Source organism: Sciurus carolinensis, chromosome 16, assembly GCF_902686445.1.
Source record: "Sciurus carolinensis chromosome 16, mSciCar1.2, whole genome shotgun sequence".
NCBI lineage: Eukaryota > Metazoa > Chordata > Mammalia > Rodentia > Sciuridae > Sciurus > Sciurus carolinensis.
Window position 1 is genome coordinate 41878049 of NC_062228.1, and position 18058 is coordinate 41896106.

General features: G+C 53.8%; 1 protein-coding gene across 2 annotated transcripts; it reads left to right on the forward strand.

The window, feature by feature from the left end:
- The first annotated feature begins 421 nt into the window (after positions 1-421).
- Positions 422-16970, forward strand: Kctd15 (potassium channel tetramerization domain containing 15). Of its 2 annotated transcripts, none has more exons than XM_047529896.1 (7): positions 422-562; positions 2220-2323; positions 3981-4073; positions 4700-4875; positions 9883-10027; positions 12468-12773; positions 13943-16970. In XM_047529896.1, the coding sequence occupies exons 3-7, from the start codon at positions 4008-4010 to the stop codon at positions 14099-14101; spliced, it is 852 nt and encodes a 283-aa protein (XP_047385852.1). In that variant the 5' UTR covers positions 422-562; positions 2220-2323; positions 3981-4007; the 3' UTR covers positions 14102-16970. The 2 variants fall into 2 exon arrangements, with proteins under 2 accessions (XP_047385852.1, XP_047385853.1); XM_047529897.1 differs by having other exon boundaries at positions 2223-2323.
- The last annotated feature ends 1088 nt before the right edge of the window (positions 16971-18058 follow it).

Sequence of the window (18058 nt, forward strand, 5' to 3'; positions counted from 1 at the left end):
GAGCTAATTGCGACTCTAATCCTCTGCCCCGAGGCGCAACCGAGCCCCGAGCCAGGAGTCGCCGCGCGCGCCCGCTCGCGCTCGCCGCGCAGGGTAATTTGGAGCCGGATCGCTGCCCTTTGCGTCCGGGCTGGGCCGCGGCAAGGCGCGGGCTACGGGCTGGGGTGGGGGGCTGGTTTTCTCTCTAGCAATCGGGGGAGGCCGCTGGAGAGAGAGGAGGGAGGAGAGGAGGTGGGAGCGGCGGGAGGGCAGCCGGAGAGCGGCGCGAAGAGGAGGAGGAGGCGGCGGCGGCGGCGGCGGCCGCGAAGAGGGGAGGAGGCGAGGGGAGGGCGGGGAGGGAGGCCCCGGCGCGCCGCGCCGCGAGGGGCCGCGCGAAGCGGGGGCCGGGGCGGGAGGGGTGGGTGGGGGGAGGGTTGGGGGCGAGAGAGAAAGTAACTCCAGGACGAGACCGGAGCGACCCGCGCAGCGAGCATAGGCGGCGAGGCTGCGCCGGGCACCCGAGACCGGCGGCAGCGGGGGGCGGGGGCTGCGTCCGAGCCCGATCCGCCGCTCCGGCTCCGAGGTAAGCCCAGCGCGGGAGGCCAACGCTTAGCGCCGCGCACCCCTGTCCCCAAAGTGGGTGCGATACCGAGAAAGTCTCCCGGGCAGGGTCCGGACGTGGGCGGGGGCAGCTGCTTTGTCCCTCTGCTGGGCGGCGGGGGCTGGCGGCGCGGGGGCGCCCAGCACAAAGGCCTGGCGCGAGGGGGGGTTTCCCACGTGGGCTGGTCCTGGCCGCGGGTGGACCCTCCCCACGCGGGCGGGATCGGAGCTTCCTGCCGCGCTGTGTGTGTGTGTGTGTGTGTGTGTGTGTGTGTGTGCGCGCGTGTGCGCGCTTGCAGGTCCCCACACTCTGGTCCCAGAACAAGGCCGAATGCCCTGCAGAACCGGCGAGTTTCCGGGGTCAGAGACCGACTCACACAGCTGGGGCTTCGGGGCGCACAGGCCCTAGCTTGGCGCCCAGATCAGAGAAAGAAAAAGTCTCTAACGGGACAGATGTGCGTCCTCTGACGCCCACCCCCGGAGTCCGAAACCAGGCGGGAGGGGCTGACGCACTGGTGGTCGTTCCAGGCGCGCGGGGTGTGAGACTGGGTGAGGGCCGGGCTGAGACCCGATCCGGTCCTTTCTGCCCATCAGCACCTTCCCGACCTAGACGCGCACGCTGGGCAAACACCCGCAACATCCCCACACCCCCGCCTCCGCACCAGCGCCTTTCTGTCCTCACGAAGCCCCCGACTGCAGAAAGATAAAGCTTCAAGTTTTCACTCCATGTCTCAAATGTGCATGAAGGAATTTAACTGCACGAGTGAATAACAGCATTAGTTTCAATTAATTTTTTTTAATCCCGGCAACAATAAACTTTGAGAACAAAAGCGCTTTTACGTCCTTAATTAGGCGAGCTTCCCATCTGTGGTCTCGAAGTGTCTGCCTCTTGATTTAACTTTGTCCCCGCCCCCGCCACACACCCCTCCCTTTCCAGCCTGGCGCTTCGGGTGCCGAGGCCACCCCGCCCCGCGGCGCCGGGAGCATTAGCCCAGCCGGCTCCCGTCGCCCCGAAGTTCACACCGGCCGCGGGTTGGGCGGCTGGGCTGGCGTGCACCAGGTGGCCCGCCAGCCTTCCTCTGGGTCCACCCACTGGACAATTCTGTAGGCCACTGGCACTAGTGCCCCGGGCCAGAGCCCGGGGCGTGGAGCTGAAGGGAGCTTGCGAGGCGCCTTCTGTTTACCTTTTATGGTTAAAATAACAGCTTAGCAAAGAAGCGACTTCACGAAGAAGCGATTTAGTGAAATCGTCTCAAGCTGCCGCAGCTCAGCCAGTTTAATCACCCCCAGAGAGCTGAACAACTGCGAGCACAATGGGACACAAAATCATTTTGTGTGTAAATGAGCGTGGCATTCTGCTCACTTCCCTCTGCTCGGGCGGGCGGGGCTCAGCTGCGGGCGGGCGCGGGACCCGGGTCTCCCGCCGCAGCTTGGAGAAGCGGGTCCATACTGGGCTAGTTTGCAAACCCACGGGCCCTCTCGCACATTGCTGCTGAGGCCCCTGCAACAGGCTGCTTGGCCTTGAGTCTTAGGACAGCGACAGCGGGGAGCGCTGTGACTGGGTAGTGATTTTGATGCTGGTGTTGGTGGAGTGCACTTGTGTTTCTTAACTGCAACCACTTTTATGCTTCTGACCTCAGCAGTGGTCTCGGGAAAAAGGGTCGTTGTCCAGCACAGATGCGTTTGTCCAAGGGAGCAGTGGAGATTCGGGTCAAGGCGTAACGAACGCCTGGGGCTTCCAATGGTGAGTTTCTCATTTGCCCTGAACATCAGATTGTGCTTTTGATGGGAAAGAGGCTGTGTGAGAGCAGGATGGAGCAGTTCAGGTGATGGGTGCTTAGTGTTAACTGTCACTTTCGAGTTATGTCTTGGTGGTAGGGAAACATTGTGCGTCCGCTTGGATAGAATTTCAGTTGGAATTCCTTCCCGTTCAGTTTATCCTCAGCAGTGTCTTCCCTTCTGACTCCTCCCCCAGCAGAGCCTCCTAGGGCAGAATAATTCATTCCTGAGGTCTGTTTTGGTTTCTCAGAACTTCCTTGAGATAAGTGACCTGGTTTTCTTTTTTAAGCTTTCAGGAACTCAGGAATGCCAAAAGTAGCAGATGGGGCAGCCAGCTCCCAGTGAGGGCATAACCCTCTACCCCCACCCCAGTTTCAGGTCAGGGAATTTGCCAGGGCACTCAGGGCAGAGCTAATCACAGGAGAGTAACCTTACTTAAATTTGCAGAATTCGATTCTCATTGGACCTCTGTCCATGTTTTAAAATTCAGTGTTGAGTTTCAAGGCACACATTTAGAAGCCAGAGTTTAACAGGGAAAAGCAGCCCCTCGGGTCCCCAGGATTTCATTTGGTTTCTCTCCAAGGGTTAAACCTATGAGAGAGAAGTGCAGGTTAGGTGTGTGGAAGCTTGTGTGTGTGTGTGTGTGTGTGTGTGTGTGTGTTTTCAGTGTGCAAAGCTCCCTTCCCTCCCCTTGAGACAGCCCCAAGTCAGTGGAAGGAGCTGCAGAAACCTGCCCTTCCCCACCTCTCCTGCATGAAGCCTGCAAAGTGCCCTGGGGGTGGCTTCTTGGGACTGAGGGACAATCTTATTTCAGGTAGCTGTGGCACAGAGAAAAGTGGCTTAGTAGCTCTGGGGAGGAGGCAGAAAAAGAGTCCATTTGCTGATTGCTGTCTGGCCAGCTCTCTAATGCCTTGGGGGCATGTAATCCTGAGGGGGTCTGGAATACATTAGGCATAGAAAACACCACGGTGGGGGTCTGCTGAGAAACTGGGAGGTGCAGATTAGCAAACAAAGACAGGTTTTCTCTGCTATTGGGAGCCATAGGGGAGAGGTGGCTTTCCCAAGTGACTTTCCCTTATCCTGTATCCTGGCTTCTGCTGAAAGAGGCTTCCCTGGGTCCAGCCAGTTGCAAACTGCATCTTAATACAGTGGAGAGAGCTCCTGAGCTCCCCGGCCCATGGAGGGTGGGGGATCCTTCCTGTGCTGCAGTCCACAAGGTTCCCGGCGAATGCAAGAGGAGACACGCTTGGTAACATGGCTCTAAACCAAAATACCAGGAAAATCAGATTTGTTCTGAAACATTTCGGGGCAATAATGGTGAGCATATGTTTCAGTACTGTCATTAGCTGAATTAGCAGACATGGAGCTGCCCAGAAAACACATGTGAGTGTGTGTGTGTGCGCACACATACTCGTGTGTGTGTGTGTGTGTGTGTGTGTGTGTGTGTATGTGTATGTGTAATCTATGCCCAGGAGGCCTGCTTACGAGTGTGAAGACAGGATAGTGGCAGGTGGAATATGGGGGGCTGTCTGGTATGTGTGGGGTCCCAGAGACGCTAAGCATCTTTGACTCCAGGGGGAATTGGGTGCCCATGACTCTGATTTTGTCCCCGATTCCCACAGATACTCTGGGCAGCCATGGAAGCCTAGATGCCTCACCGGAAGGAGCGGCCGAGTGGGTCCTCACTTCACGCACACGGCAGTACCGGCACCGCGGTGAGCCTGTAGGGTGGGCTGGGTCTGTTCTGGTGGCCCCCTCTTTGCCTTTTTCCAGGGTGCCTGCTCACTGGCTGCCCTTCCTCAGGGCCCTGGCACTCCAGAGATGGCTGTTGACTGACTGTACAATTATGTATTTTTTGAAACAAAAATGCTCTTAATTTGATGTGAAATTTACTACATGTATAAAACTCAGCGCCTTAGGTGCTGAGGAAGTCACTAATTTAGAGGTGTCTCGTTACTGAGACAAACTTGCAAAAACCCCTGAATCCCAATTCACAAATTGGTGATTCGTTTGTCAAGGGATATTTCACATCTAACACATAAGCCCGCGACCTTTAATTAGAATTTTGCAGTTTGTTTTATGCCCCTGGAGGCTGACACCTTGAAAATTTTTTTTCTTGATTTCTTATTGCTAATAAGCATCTTTCTTTTTCCCTCTGGTCCTTTGAAGAAAATGATGCAAATACACTTAATTACAGTGGTGGCCGTAATTTGTCAGCGGAATATGTGATCAGGCACAAGCAGAAGTGATCTGATTAGATCTGTGATCACACTTGCAATAAAGGGAGTGTATGTCTGTGTCATTTAGAAACTCTTGGTTTTCGCTTTATTTCTATTTCTAGGAGGGAGGAAATATGTCCCGGCTGTCTCTCACCCGGTCGCCTGTGTCTCCCCTGGCTGCCCAGGGGATCCCACTGCCAGCTCAGCTAACCAAGTCCAATGCACCTGTGCATATCGATGTGGGCGGCCACATGTACACCAGCAGCTTGGCCACACTTACCAAGTACCCCGATTCCAGGTAAGACTGAACTTTTCAGAATGCCAGGCATTTCTATCTTGTGATGGCACTTCCCTGCCAGCCCCCTACAGGGCTCTTCAGGGTGTTCTGCCTCATGCAGACACGGGGAGCTAGGGCTTGGGAGGCATAGTCTGCATGTCCAAGACTGGCTGGATTAGGGATTGTGACCCTGTACGGCGGCCTTGGTTGTGTGAGGTTGCCTGATCTAACACAGGCTTGACTTATTCAGAGCTCACCTCAGCTGAGCCTGGCCAGCAGCTGACTGGGGAGTCTCACGTACCTTCAGATCTTGAGTGAGACTGAGGTCTTCCTTGTTTGTGAGCAAGGGATACTAAGTACATCCTTGGGTCCTGTGTGCATAGAGGTGTTCGATCCTATTTCCCGTTTTTGCCTTTGGGAAAGTACATAAGGAGGAGGAGCTGTAGCTTGCCCTCTTTGTCTGTTTGGCTGGCCACTGCTGGACCCTAAGGGCTAGCAGCAGGCTTCCCTCCGAGCTGGATGTCAGTGACTGATTAGGAATTCTAGGTCATTCAGGAATATTTGAGGCAAAGACTGATCGTGAACCTCATGCCCCCATATGGGTAAAGTATCTGTGACCAGGCCCCTGGTCGGGGCTTGCAGGCTTCTCCCAGAAGGGAGCCTCCTAAACTGCTGACACTCAGGCTGTCCTGAGCCCACCTGAGTGAGGCACAGGATGCCCCTGACTCCTGTGCTCTTGCCTCTTGGGTGTTTCCCTCGCTGGGTGGACCTGATTTCCCCATTGGCACAGCAGCAGGCTGACCAGAGGTGGGCTGCATCTCTGTGAGTATCTACAGGAGGTGGCATGGCCTGCTGCTTGCCGTTTGCTTCTGGCACAGTGAGGCGGCCACAGTTCTCTGGGGCTGCCGAGGGCTGAGCAGTGGGAGGGCCAAGGCTTCCGGGCATCGCCCTGATTTTATACATTTAAAATAAGAAGAGGAGTTAATTAATTCCCTAGATACTGAGGGATCATCTCTGGGGAGCTCGGTGTCAGGCTGCCTCATCTCGGGTGTGGTTGCTGAGAGCAGGGAGGGTTACAGGGTGTGGAGGTAGCTGCTTTTGGAGCTTATTGAGGGCCAGGCGGAATGGCCCCTGAAGGAGGGCAGAACACTGGAGATGGTTGCTGTGTCCAGTTCAGAATTTGGGGACTGTGGGGAACAGATGGTAGTTGGGGCTTCATGCCCCCAGCTTGGCAGAGGCCAGGCATGGGGCCCTTATGCATTTGGAGCTGGGAGAGCAGCCGCCTTGAGACCAGGTCAGTGGCATGGGCCTACATGCTGGCTGGCAGAGCCCTGTCTTGGGTAGGAGATGGATTCTGCTTATTTAATTTGAGTTTTGCCTTCTGCGGCATTCCCGAATTGTATGAAATAGATCATCCCTTAATCGGCTGACGATGTTTGTGAGTGAAATTCATAAAATCTTTGCCCACAACCCTCCCGGAAGAGTGTTTCCAGAAGTCAGACATTTGGCTTTCTGGAGCAATTGCGTCCAGACCTGGGGGAAGGGGAGGAGGGCCTCCTCTTCATCTCCCCACTGCTACCTGGGAACAGGGAGGGCAGGGGTGGCCTTTGCTTCTCAGACCCACAGTGTGGTTCATCCTTGCTCCCTGGCTGGGGAACTGAGGCCCTTGTGGCCCCGCGATCTGGTATATGGAACCCTTGACTGGCAGGATGTGCCCCGGGGGGGAGGAGTCAGCAATCTTTCCCAGGGCTGGGGTCGAGATGAGTCTGTTGTTCTGCCTGAATGGCTTCTGGTTTGAAGTAGAGCTGCTCCCCAGGACTGAAGCTCCGGCCTAGAGGCCAGGGGCTAGTGAGACCTGTAGGACAGCCAGGGGACAGGGGTGAGGCCAGGCCTGAGAAGTAGATTGCAGAGCTGTGTTGGCAAGGGCCTCTCAGATCTCTCTCATCCTTCTTTCAGTGAATTATTATAATTTAAAACTTTTTTTCAACAATTTTGGAACAAAGATCTATTCCCTCATGCTGTGTCACTGACGGTCACCTGCACATGGAGAATTAAGAGTGCTGATTCTTAGTGGTAGTTTCTGGATATCAGAAATGTCATGCCATGGGCAGAGCTGTGGGGGTCCCTGTGCCCATAGCACTATGCTCAGGATTCTGGTTCTGACGGGTTAGGATGACCTGGGTGCTGGAGGGCCTGGTGCTGGGTGCCTCCGCTGGTCCTCCCAGGAGCAGTCATTGGTCCTTACCCAGAGACACAGCTGCCTGAGGCTGGGGGTAGACTTCCTAGGTCTGCTTCTCCCCTGTGTCCTGCCTGCTGGATGTCACTTGTCTGCTGCCATCATAGCTCCCTGCTGGTGTCCATCTGGCTGTGGAGAACAACAAATGGAGATAGCTAGGAGCTCTGGGACAATACAACCTTGGGCTGAAACATCCAGGAACTTGGACCCAAAGCTTTTTTTAAAAGGGGAGGAAAAAGAAAATGAAGACAATACGATGCTTCCCTCTGCACACCAGGGGCTGGGGGTGGACAGTCCTTTTCTGCCCCAGAGGGTCCCAGCTGCCGCAGTGTGAACTTACCAGCTTTCTCCACCGAGGACTTCTCAAGTTGGCTCCCCATACCCTGCAGCCTCCCTCAGGGTGACCTGGGGCTAGTTTCCACATGGACACATACATGGAGCCACCTACAGAACCAGGAGGTCATGGTGGGAGCTCACTCTTAAGACCCTGCAAGTGGCAGAGGGTTCCTTCACAGTGATTGTCCTGACCCTCCCTCAACCTGCTTGCATCCTTGGTAGGCTTGGATGCCCAGAGTATGAAAGGCCTTTGTGCTATGAGATGCACTGCTGCCAGTCGGTCCAGGAAGAGATGCTGAACTGTGGAAAGATCTAGAACCAGCCAGCTCTAAAACAAGGCAGGTCGAAAACCTCCCGGCCTTGGATCAATAGACCAACCTAGAACCTAGCCAGCCCTGGAACGTGGGTGGATTAGGAGCCCTCTAGACCAACAGGATGATCTACAGCCTCAGCCAGCCCTGACGTCAGAGGGATTTGGATCTCAGCCAGGCCCAGCACGTTGCTGCTGCATCGAGCGGCTGAGCTCAGCCGGGAAGGGTGTGGAACATTCCCAGGGAGACCAAGGCTTTGGATTTGCTGACTCACCTGTGGATGTGGCTCTTAACCTCTTCCTGCTTATGCCTTTTGTGGACCTTCAGCTGTCTGCCAACCTCTGCCCATGGCACCTAGCTGCCTGGCTCAGTCACTTGTCTCCAGGGATGCAAGGGACCCTCAACTCTGACAGCTGAATGTCCAAGCTCCAGGCCATTGGACACTTTGAATACTGGGATGAGCCATGAAACTCACGAGGTTTTCCAGCATGGGCTGTGTCCCACAGGACTACTGTCACCAGGTTTGGGCTCGGTGGCCTTTGGAGCCCTGAAAGGAGTAGTATCTGGGTGGCTGAAGCTCTGGCTCCACAGGCTCAGCCCTCCACACCCCTGTCTGTGGTCTCTGACCCACTCACGTCTATCCACGAAGTGTCCTTGCCCTTCTGTGCTGCTCCACTGGGACAGAGGCCAGACCACATACCTACAGCAAGAACAGGGGACTGCGCAGCTGCTCTGAACGTGGGTGGAACCTTTTGGCTGATGCCAGGCCACTGGAGCATTGGATGGTGTGGATGGGAGGCCCTGAGAGGGGCTTTGGGGGCCTAAGCCCCTCAACTCTTGCCTAGCTAGTGTTCCCCAGGTACACACTGGCAGTGACAGTCAGGACCTTGGAGAGGTTGGGAGTAGATAGAGAGGTGGGCTGCTGTGGGGACAGAGGGGCATCCCTGGAGGAGCACAGGCTGGTGCATGCCCCAGCCATGCCAGCTAGGCTGCAGTCCCAGGTTGAGCCACCCTTCTCCAGGCTTGCACGCCAGCTGTTGCCCTGGCAGGGTCTAGAGGGGTCCCAGTATGTGGCCCTGTCACTAAAGGAGGTCTGGGGTCATCGGGGAGATGCTGTCAGCCTCCCTCCTCTGAGCCAAGTTCTTGGCTGCCCCCAACCATCCTTGGGACTCCTGACTTTCCATAGCTCAGCCTGGGGTCTGCTGCTCCAGGCGTTGGGGAGGCACCCACCCTGGCTCTGAGGTTCATTCTTCCTTCCTAGAATGGACAGGGACAGTCCAGGGATTCTGCAAGAACCTGTTACATGTCCTGTGTTTGTTAGAGCCACTTCTCTTCCAAGGACAGGGTGCCAGCACCTGTCTTCTTCCTAATCCCCGCCCCCAACAGGTGTGCACACGCTCTGCTCTGGCATGTACGAGTGTCTGTGCTGTGGCGTGGACATATGCTTACATACTATGGTCTGTGTGGGGCTGGGGTACACGTGCACACAGGCTGTCCCTTCCACCTCTTCTGTTTCCTCTGTGGCTTCCTAAGCAAGAAGCCATGGGATGTCTGTGATTTTGTGTTTCAGAGTGACTTGTGTTGGTTGGTATACATGTTTTTACCTGGAGATCTGTGTGTTGCAAGGGAAGGGACCTGTGACCCCTTGCCTGTTGCCTGAATGTGCTGCGTCTGAAGCTCATTGACCTGGGCTGGGTGAGGAGGGTATGGGTCCCCAGTGACTGTTGGATGGCTTACATGTGTCCACCAGGTGTGTGGCTGTTGGTGGGGTATCAGATAGTCAGTGTGCATTCTCTGGGTGGGTCTGTCTGGCGAGGATATGTGTACTAGCTCTGTGACCACCTGGTTTATGTGTCTTGCTATAGTTCTTCAGGCCTGTGACGTGTCAGTGGGCTAGCATATACAGATGGGTGTGTCCCTCTTTGACTATGGATTATGGGTGTAAGTGAGACTTGTGGCGTGCATGTAGCTGCCTCATTGTCCTGTGTGACGGTGGCCTGGATGCCTCAGGTGTGTGCAGATGACTGTCAGGCCTGGCATGGCCCCACAAAGCCCTTCACCCCCACAACAGGGTGGGCCCTGAGGAGTGGGGGCAGGGTAGGGAATGCCCTCCTTCCCACACCCCACCTTATCTGTCACTTCCAGAATAAGCCGGCTCTTCAATGGCACTGAACCCATCGTCCTGGACAGTTTGAAGCAACATTATTTCATCGACCGGGATGGGGAGATTTTCCGCTATGTCCTGAGCTTCCTGAGGACATCAAAACTGCTGCTCCCAGATGACTTCAAGGTAAGTCCACAACCAGCAATTCCCTTGCATGGTCTGTGCTGTGGCATTACACAGGGGACGCTGTGACTTAATAAATGGACCCCGTGGTTGTCATGACAACCATAAAAAGTTAAATGATGAAGCCAAGGGCTAAATCAGTTTTTCTGAACTAATTTTGTTTTCTCACATTTTTAGCTTATTTATCGGGGTGTAACAACAATTAGGCTGCAGCACTTACCCCAGTGTAATGTTCGTTGCATTTAAGGACCACTGCGTGCTTGAGTGACAGGAGTTAGAGGTTCATAAATCTTCCTGGTTGGCAATTTCCAGAGGGAAAACCTTGATGATCCAGATAGACAACTGTTGCCCCAGGTCTCAGGATAAGCCTGTCCAGGTTCACCTCATCCTGCCCAGCCCCTCCAACCACCAGGAATCATGGGAGGAAGGAAACTCAGACCTATCTGTTCTTCCTTCCCTTATTTCCTTCCTTTATCTACCCAGAGGACCAGTAGCCCTCGATCTCTTTTGTCCTTCACCCAACTCAGTTACTGAGTGCCACTGAGTTACTGAGTGACTGAGCTTGAGCTGAAAATACAGTGGCACAAAAGGAATCCACAGGCCCCACCTGTGAGCATCCAGTCTAGTGGAAAGATAGACATTGAACTTGGATTTCATGGAGCAAAATGTTTCAGAGAAGAGTGTTGTGAGAGCAAACCGGGAACCTGGCCCAGGTGGGTTTGGAAGAAATGGGTGGTGACGAAGGAACCAGGCAGCCAGATGTGAAGGCCTTGGTGAGGGACTGAAAGTGGCAATGGGCTTGATACATCCCAGCAGTAGAGAGAGGGGTCAAGCCCAGGGCCTTGTGCACTGGAAGAGGAAGGGTAGGAAGGGAGGCTGCTGTTTGATGGCAGGGTCTTGGTGAGCGGCTTGGTATTTGGCCTTGACCCTGCATACATGGGAAGGGTTGTGCGTAGGGGAAGGGCCAGCAGACTGATCAGCTGAAAAGATGACCCTGGTCAAGTGGGATGCAGGGAGAGTGGGTGGGAATGGGAGGCCAGTTGTGGATGAGGCCACTTCCCCAGAGAGATTTGCTGAAGGCCTTGGACCAGGGTAGAGGTAGAAGATAGAGCAAGGTGGCGACTGACACTTAGGGAAAGGCCGCAAATAGACATGGGGGTGAATTGGCTTAGCACTGAGCCCTTCCAGTGCTGAGCTGGGTGCCTCCCAGCTTGTGTCCTGAGTCCTGAGTTGATGAATACAAACTCAGGCATTGAAAAGTTGGGGACATGTGTTACCCCATTCCTTAGGGGAAGAGCTGGTAGAGTCAGTCGGAGACATTTTGGGCTATGAAGAAAGATGGGATTCTTTGGCTTACAGATGTCATATTAAACCCCAGGAGGTGGATCCCTGAGGAGTCTTTGTGTGGAGGCAGGAAGAGTCCCTAACCTGTGATAAAAGAGGGGTTAAGACTTAGGACTCTTCTGGGGCAGTTCCAAAGGCCAGGGAGGTGAAAGGGACTTAGGGCTCATGGGATTGGCCCTGCTTTTAGGGTTGGGCTTCCTTGCCTTTCCTCTAGGGGTCTTCAAGCTCACCAGTCACCTCTACACTGAACCCCAATGAGTAGAGTGAGTCATGGGCCCAGGCCACTTGGGGCTGGGGCTGATATGGGTGCATAGGAATAATATCAGGATCTGAGAAGTAGTTGGTGTGAGTTCACCCAGCTAGGGAGTGAGCTGCCTGGTGAGGGGCGGGCTTCATCTTCACAGCCACCTCATCATACTCTGTGCTTGCTCAGGCAAAGTCAGGGCCAGGCATTTGCTAGGTTTTATCTCCTTTAATTCTCATCTCCTTCTCTAAGATGTGTGTTTATACCCATTTTATTGACGGAGAAACTGAGACCCAGAGAAGGTCAGTAACAGGTTTATAGGTCTTGGGGCTATAGAAGATGAAGCTGAAAATCCAACTCATGCAGGTCTTCCTGGAGATTAACTTTTGACCTGCTAACTGGAATGTGGGTTCCTCCACAGTAGGTGAGGGAGAGGTGCCCTGCGTCTAGCCGGATGTCTTTTCTGGGTAGGATTCTAAGAAGGCACCTGGTCCTCAGGTATAGACATAGACTCCCACTGCTCAAGTGTGAGTGTAGCCTCCAGGTCTTTTCATGAGGCTTCTTAGCCCCAGGGGGATGAAGTTGCCCACCACTGAAGGCCAGAAGGAAGGGTGCAGGGAGGGAGTCTGGCACAGGTGCACGCCAGCCCAGCAGCTAGACTCCCCATGCCTGCGCATCTGCATCCGAGCCTCATTTGCCCTCTGTACAATAAGGACGACCATCCCAATCCACACTAAGCCTGTGGGTCGCAGTTCCTGCAGAACTGTGAGAGGAGGGCCCCTGGGTTTGGAAAGGACTGACCGCCTCCCCCTACCCTGTGTGCACGTGTCCGACCCCTTGTGCGCATGTCCACAGGACTTCAGCCTGCTCTATGAAGAGGCACGATACTACCAGCTGCAGCCCATGGTGCGCGAGCTGGAGCGTTGGCAGCAGGAGCAGGAGCAGCGTCGCCGCAGCCGGGCCTGCGACTGCCTGGTGGTGCGCGTCACGCCTGACCTGGGGGAGCGCATCGCGCTCAGCGGAGAGAAGGCTCTCATCGAAGAGGTCTTCCCTGAGACCGGGGACGTCATGTGCAACTCCGTTAACGCCGGCTGGAACCAGGACCCCACGCATGTCATCCGCTTCCCGCTCAACGGCTACTGCCGCCTCAACTCCGTGCAGGTGAGGGCAGCCCGCCCCACCTCCCGCCGCCAACCGAAGCCCTGGGGCGGCAGAGCGAGACCGAGGGAGGCGCAGCCCCTGAAATGGCGAAGCCCTGTGTGCCATCTTACAGAAAAGGCAACAATGTGTCGATGCATAATTTATGTCTCGCTCATAATTAAATGATGGCGCCCCGGGGGATGGACTTAAAAAAAATTGATCTCTACTTTTTCCCCCCCAAAAGGATGTTCTATAAAAACGGCCCAGAGTATTTTCAACCAAGTATGTGTCATTTGACACCCAGAGTATGACTTTAGATTTAAATGAAACCCAAGCACCAGGAGAGGTGGGACAGAGGTGGAGTCCCTTCCTCATCCTGCTGACCTGGGAGCCACCCTGGCACCCAGCAGCCTCCCAGATCATTTCTGAACTGGCTTTTCCCAGATTGGGTATAAGGATTGAGAAACCCAAATGGAGTGGGGGCGTTCTGTTTTCCAACAGCTCTTTCTGGACCCAAGAGCAGGCTTGTATTTCAGGGTTAGGGCCGAATAGACTTTGTGGGCAAAAGAGCCTCCCACGCACACATTCTGCAGGCTGCCATCAGAACTTGGTAGTTACAGGACACAGATGTCAGTGACTGGAACCCACCCTCACAGAGGCACAGACCCACAGGACACAGGCCTGCAGAGACTCACAGGCTGAAAGGACTCCCCTCTCTTTCTTTCCCCCAAGAGCTCCTTTGAGCTGATGAGCCCCCAGGCCTCAAACCATCTGGGACTCACAGCTCCAGGAAGCAGGTGGCTGCCCAGAGGCAGGGGGCAGGGGCTGTCCATTATTGGGGCAGGAGAGGGTGCCTGGGGCCTCGTGTGGGGGGAGAGGGGCAGATTACACCCTAGAGAAGGGAAGGGGCCAAAGGATCTTTTTTCTTCTCCAAAGAAAAGCTGTGTACCTCCAAGAGCAGCGGCAGAGCCTGGGTGGAGCAGCCCACCCAGGTGGGATAACTGGAGGGTTCCCTGGGCTCGACTGTGTCTGTCCCTCCTGTTGCGGTGCCCAGCTGATGGTACAGCTGGGACCTTTGTCAGTGAGTGAGACAGATCTTAGCCAGAGAAGGTAGCTCGCGCTGGCTGATATCTGACTGCCGGCCAGGCCAGGCAGCTGGGTACTACTGACTCCTGTTTCTTCCCTGGCAGGTCCTGGAGAGGCTGTTCCAGAGGGGTTTCAGCGTGGCTGCATCCTGCGGGGGTGGCGTGGACTCTTCCCAGTTCAGCGAGTATGTGCTTTGCCGGGAGGAGCGGCGACCGCAGCCCACCCCGACTGCTGTCCGGATAAAGCAGGAGCCCCTGGACTAGGCTCTGCCTCAGTGCTCATCTGAGGCCTCTCAGCCCTGGGTCACCCCCAGGGACCTGGAAACAGTTCTGGGGAGTCCTGCCTGTGTGCTTAGCAGTGGGCATGAGACTGAGGGTGGGGCTGGAGGGCTTCCTCCCAGGGAGCACCAGGGCCCCAGGTGTCGTGGCAACAGAATGTGGGATGCTGGAGGCATGCCCACCAAAGGACTGTTGATGTGACCTGGAGATGCTGTGGCTGGAACTCCACTGCCCGCTCTCCGAGCCCCTTGCTTCCCAGCCCGGTACAGTGTCCTCTGAGGCTCAGGGACCTGCCGAGGCAGGGTTAGCAGAGGCATCCCCAGCCACTCCAGAGCAGCTGATTCTCCTTCTCCACTCACGGCAGACTCTGACAGGTCTCCTTGCTTCAGAGATGGCTTATTTTTCTACAGTATTTAAAATGGAAGTAACTGTCACTGCACAAGTCAAAGAGGCCAACAAGGACCAAGCCTTCTTTATCTGGTGCTCAGTTCTCAGTTGGACGTGCAGCAAGCCTGTATGGTGGATGAGCTGCAGGGTGCTCAGGCCCAGCTGGGGTTCTGGGGACAGATGCGGAGAGGACAATGCTACAGGAGCTGAAGCAGGGCCCCCAAGGGGCAGGCTTTTGGGAGGAGGGCTGTGGGGGCTGGGTGGCTCTGTACCCATTTAGACCCTCTCCTTTGCTGCTGTCCAGGGCTCAAGCTGTATTTGGTGGGTCACCTGACCTACTCGTGCCCAGGGGCTTCCAATCCCATCTGCATGTACTCACCTGGGTCCCTTGAGAAGTCTCTCACCATCCAGACCAGCCATGGGGCTGCACCTTACCTCAGGAATGGGCCTCATCACAAAGAGGCCCATCTGTCAGCAGCATCCTCTGGGTCCCCAGCTCAGGGAGCCACCCCCAGCTCCAGTTTTTCCACACTAATATGCACATTGAGTTTTAATTAAACTCGTAATGCTAGCCTGCCTGTGAGACCTGGGCATGGGTGTATCTAGTGCTCTTGACCCCAGGTTCCAATGAGGACTGACCCTGAGAGGTCCTCACAAACCTGCTGCCTCCCAGACAGGCCCAAAGATGGACACCCCTGGCCTTGTCACACTTCCCCATGTGCTGGCTCCTCCTGAGTGGAGAAACTGCAGAGATCTGGTGGGTGGGGTGCCCAGTTGGCACTGCCCTGTGTATAATGCCTGTAGACTTGTACATGACTCCTTTAATATTGTAAAGATGCTGATGTACAATTGCCGTGTGTTTGTGTAAACACATTACGTTCTAGTTCATGCCATAAATGATGCTATAAAGCAAAAGACTGAGGCTCCATCCTGTGCAGAAGCAGCAGCCGGGTTCCCACATTTGATGTTGTGCAGGGAGGTTTGGGGGTGGAATTCCTCCCTCAGGTCCTTTAGTTCAAATCCAGGAATAACCAGCAGTGGTAGCTGGGGGAGGGGCGGGGGCCTGAGCTGGGTGTTATTTATTGCATTTGGGTATTTCTTAGCTGCTTCTGCCTGTCCCCTCTGGGCAACACAGATTCTGAATTCCGATTCACAGCCCCTAACCAGATGCAAACAGGGAAAGGCAGACAGAAGGTTTCTGGGAGCTTTTGAACCTAGTCTTAAATGTTTGGGATTTTCCTCTCTCAATCTCTTTTGGTTGGAGGTGATATTCTCTTTAGAATTCCATACAACCACATAAGAAGGTGGCAGGCCGTGGATTAGGCCCACCAGGGGGACAACCGTGCAGCCAACATGAGAACTACAGATTGCCTAAGCAAACTGGATCTGAAGAGCCAAGGGGAGGAGTCTAAATATGTCATACAGGCCCCCCCATTTTAATGAAGCTTTTTGTATTTTTCTTCAAAGCCCCTATGTTCTAACCCATGAGGACCTTTATATGCCTGATAAAGTCTACCAGACTTGACCTGCCTGGGAGCACCGGAGCAGAGACCAGCAGCTTCCTGTCTGAATCCCACTACACAATCTAATCTGCTGGACAGACTTGCTAGGCTTCTCCTCTGCTTAGCAACACGCCTACTGCTGGCACATCTGCATTTTGGCTCACATCTGAGGAGGAGAAAGTGTTGTGTTTATTAGGAAGGAAGTCTTATGAAAACAGCTCAATGCCATGTGTGTTTATGGATTTTTCTGGCATAATAGCAGGGGTACTGATGGGTTGAGATTCTTTAACATTCTCAGACTTTTTGAGCCTTTTCAAAAAAAGAAAGGGGGAGGAGAGTAACTATCTTATTAAAATGTCACTCTTTACCCATTAAGTAAAATCAAAAGGTATGATTTTATGCAATTTTGTTGTTTTATTTTATGTGGTGCTGGGAATTGAACCCAAGGCCTTGTGCATGCCTGGCAAGTGCTCTACCACTGAGCTGCACCCCCAACCCATGAAGTATCATTTAACATCAACTGGGGAGTTTCTGAATTTGTAGGGAAATACTATGTTCCCAGAGTAATTCTCTCATTCTCATATGCCTCGTCTCCATAAACAGTAAGTACAAATTATCCATTCCTTAAAGCATTTCTACTCTTCCTGGAGTAGTCTTTTGAAGAAATAACAGCAGTATCAATGTTAACTTCTGCTCTTCCACAAACCTCAAAATTAATTATTCTTAAACAAAAGCAACTGGACAGAGCTGTGCCCACGCTGTTTCCCACCAAACTAATGCCAGTGCAGAGAACCAGGCAAAGCCACAGTAGGCATCTTCCGCTGCTGTCCCCTCACATGGGCTCAAATATAGGTCACAACACTAATAATATCTTTTTTAAAGTGTGTGTGCGTTATTTTTTTTTTTTTAAAGCTACTACTTGACTGTGTTCCTTAGAATAAATAAAGGATATTTTATAAATTATACACAGCTCCAGCACTTTGTTTTCAGTCTACCAAGGAAGCCACGAGAAGGTAGTCTGTCTTGGGTGATTACTTGGGACTTGATTGGCCACTAAATAGGGCCTTGAGTATCTATTCCAAGTCCAAATCCCAAAGCTTCCTGATCTGAGGATCCTGGTGAGGACTGGGCCCTAAGCAGCGGCGTGGGCCATCACCACCTAGCACACACTGCCACAGTCCCAGGAGTGAGGGCATTTGGACATGGTCCTCCTTCACCTCTTCCAGACCCCCAGCCCTGGGCTCTGGGGTTCAGGGTGTGATAGGCCTTTTGCGCTGGGTTGGTTTCATGCATGTGTGTGTGAACAGAGCCACTAACGCATTTGGAAAGATGGCAGGCAAAGTATATATGTGAGAACTGGAGCAAACTGTCCACTAAGCCCTGTCCAGGAGAAGACTTGAAGTTGACTGAGCCCAGCAGAGCCTGTCCACTACCCAAGAGGAGACCTATGTCCCTGGAGGATGCTGTCTACCAAGATGGTCCCATTCCATCAGGCCCTGTTCTCCTCCTTGACTCCAGAGACAGCTAAACAGTTGCACTGAACCAGAAAGACAATCTAGGACACAATATTGGAGTGTCTAAGTAGGTGACAAGGTGGAATGTATAACATGGGAGCTGCCAGGGGGTTTTCAGTTGAAGGCAGGGCATTTGCTTCAAAACAATAAAGAGCTAGAGGGACAACCCACGGCCAGAGAGGGCAGCTACTGACCTTGAACCTTACTTCTCAGCTGCTATGGTATTATAAGAAGAGTGACATGGCCATGTGATGGCCATGGTTTTAGTTGTTTTTGTTTTGTTTTTTGTACTGGAATTAAACCCAGGACTGCTTAACCCTGAGTCACATTCTCGGCCCTTTATTTTATTTATTTATTTAGAGACAGGGTCTTGCTAAGTTGCTTAGGGCCTCACTAAGTTGCTGAGGCTGGCTTTGAACTTGCGATCTGTAACCAAGTTGCTATGATTACAGGTGTGTGCCTCGACACCTGACCCACTTCGGTTGACTCTAAGAGGCAGACAAAGGTGTTTAGCCACAAAGCTCAAGGCAGCCCCATAA

What these genes read in the sequence shown, in the direction of transcription:
- Kctd15 (XM_047529896.1), top strand. Translation starts at nt 4,008, where the DNA reads ATGCCTCACCGGAAGGAGCGGCCGAGTGGGTCCTCACTTCACGCACAC. An exon ending in ACCAAGTACCCCGATTCCAG is followed by an intron (nt 4,876 to 9,882) that starts GTAAGACTGAAC and finishes TGTCACTTCCAG; the next exon opens with AATAAGCCGGCTCTTCAATG. An exon ending in GCCGCCTCAACTCCGTGCAG is followed by an intron (nt 12,774 to 13,942) that starts GTGAGGGCAGCC and finishes CTTCCCTGGCAG; the next exon opens with GTCCTGGAGAGGCTGTTCCA.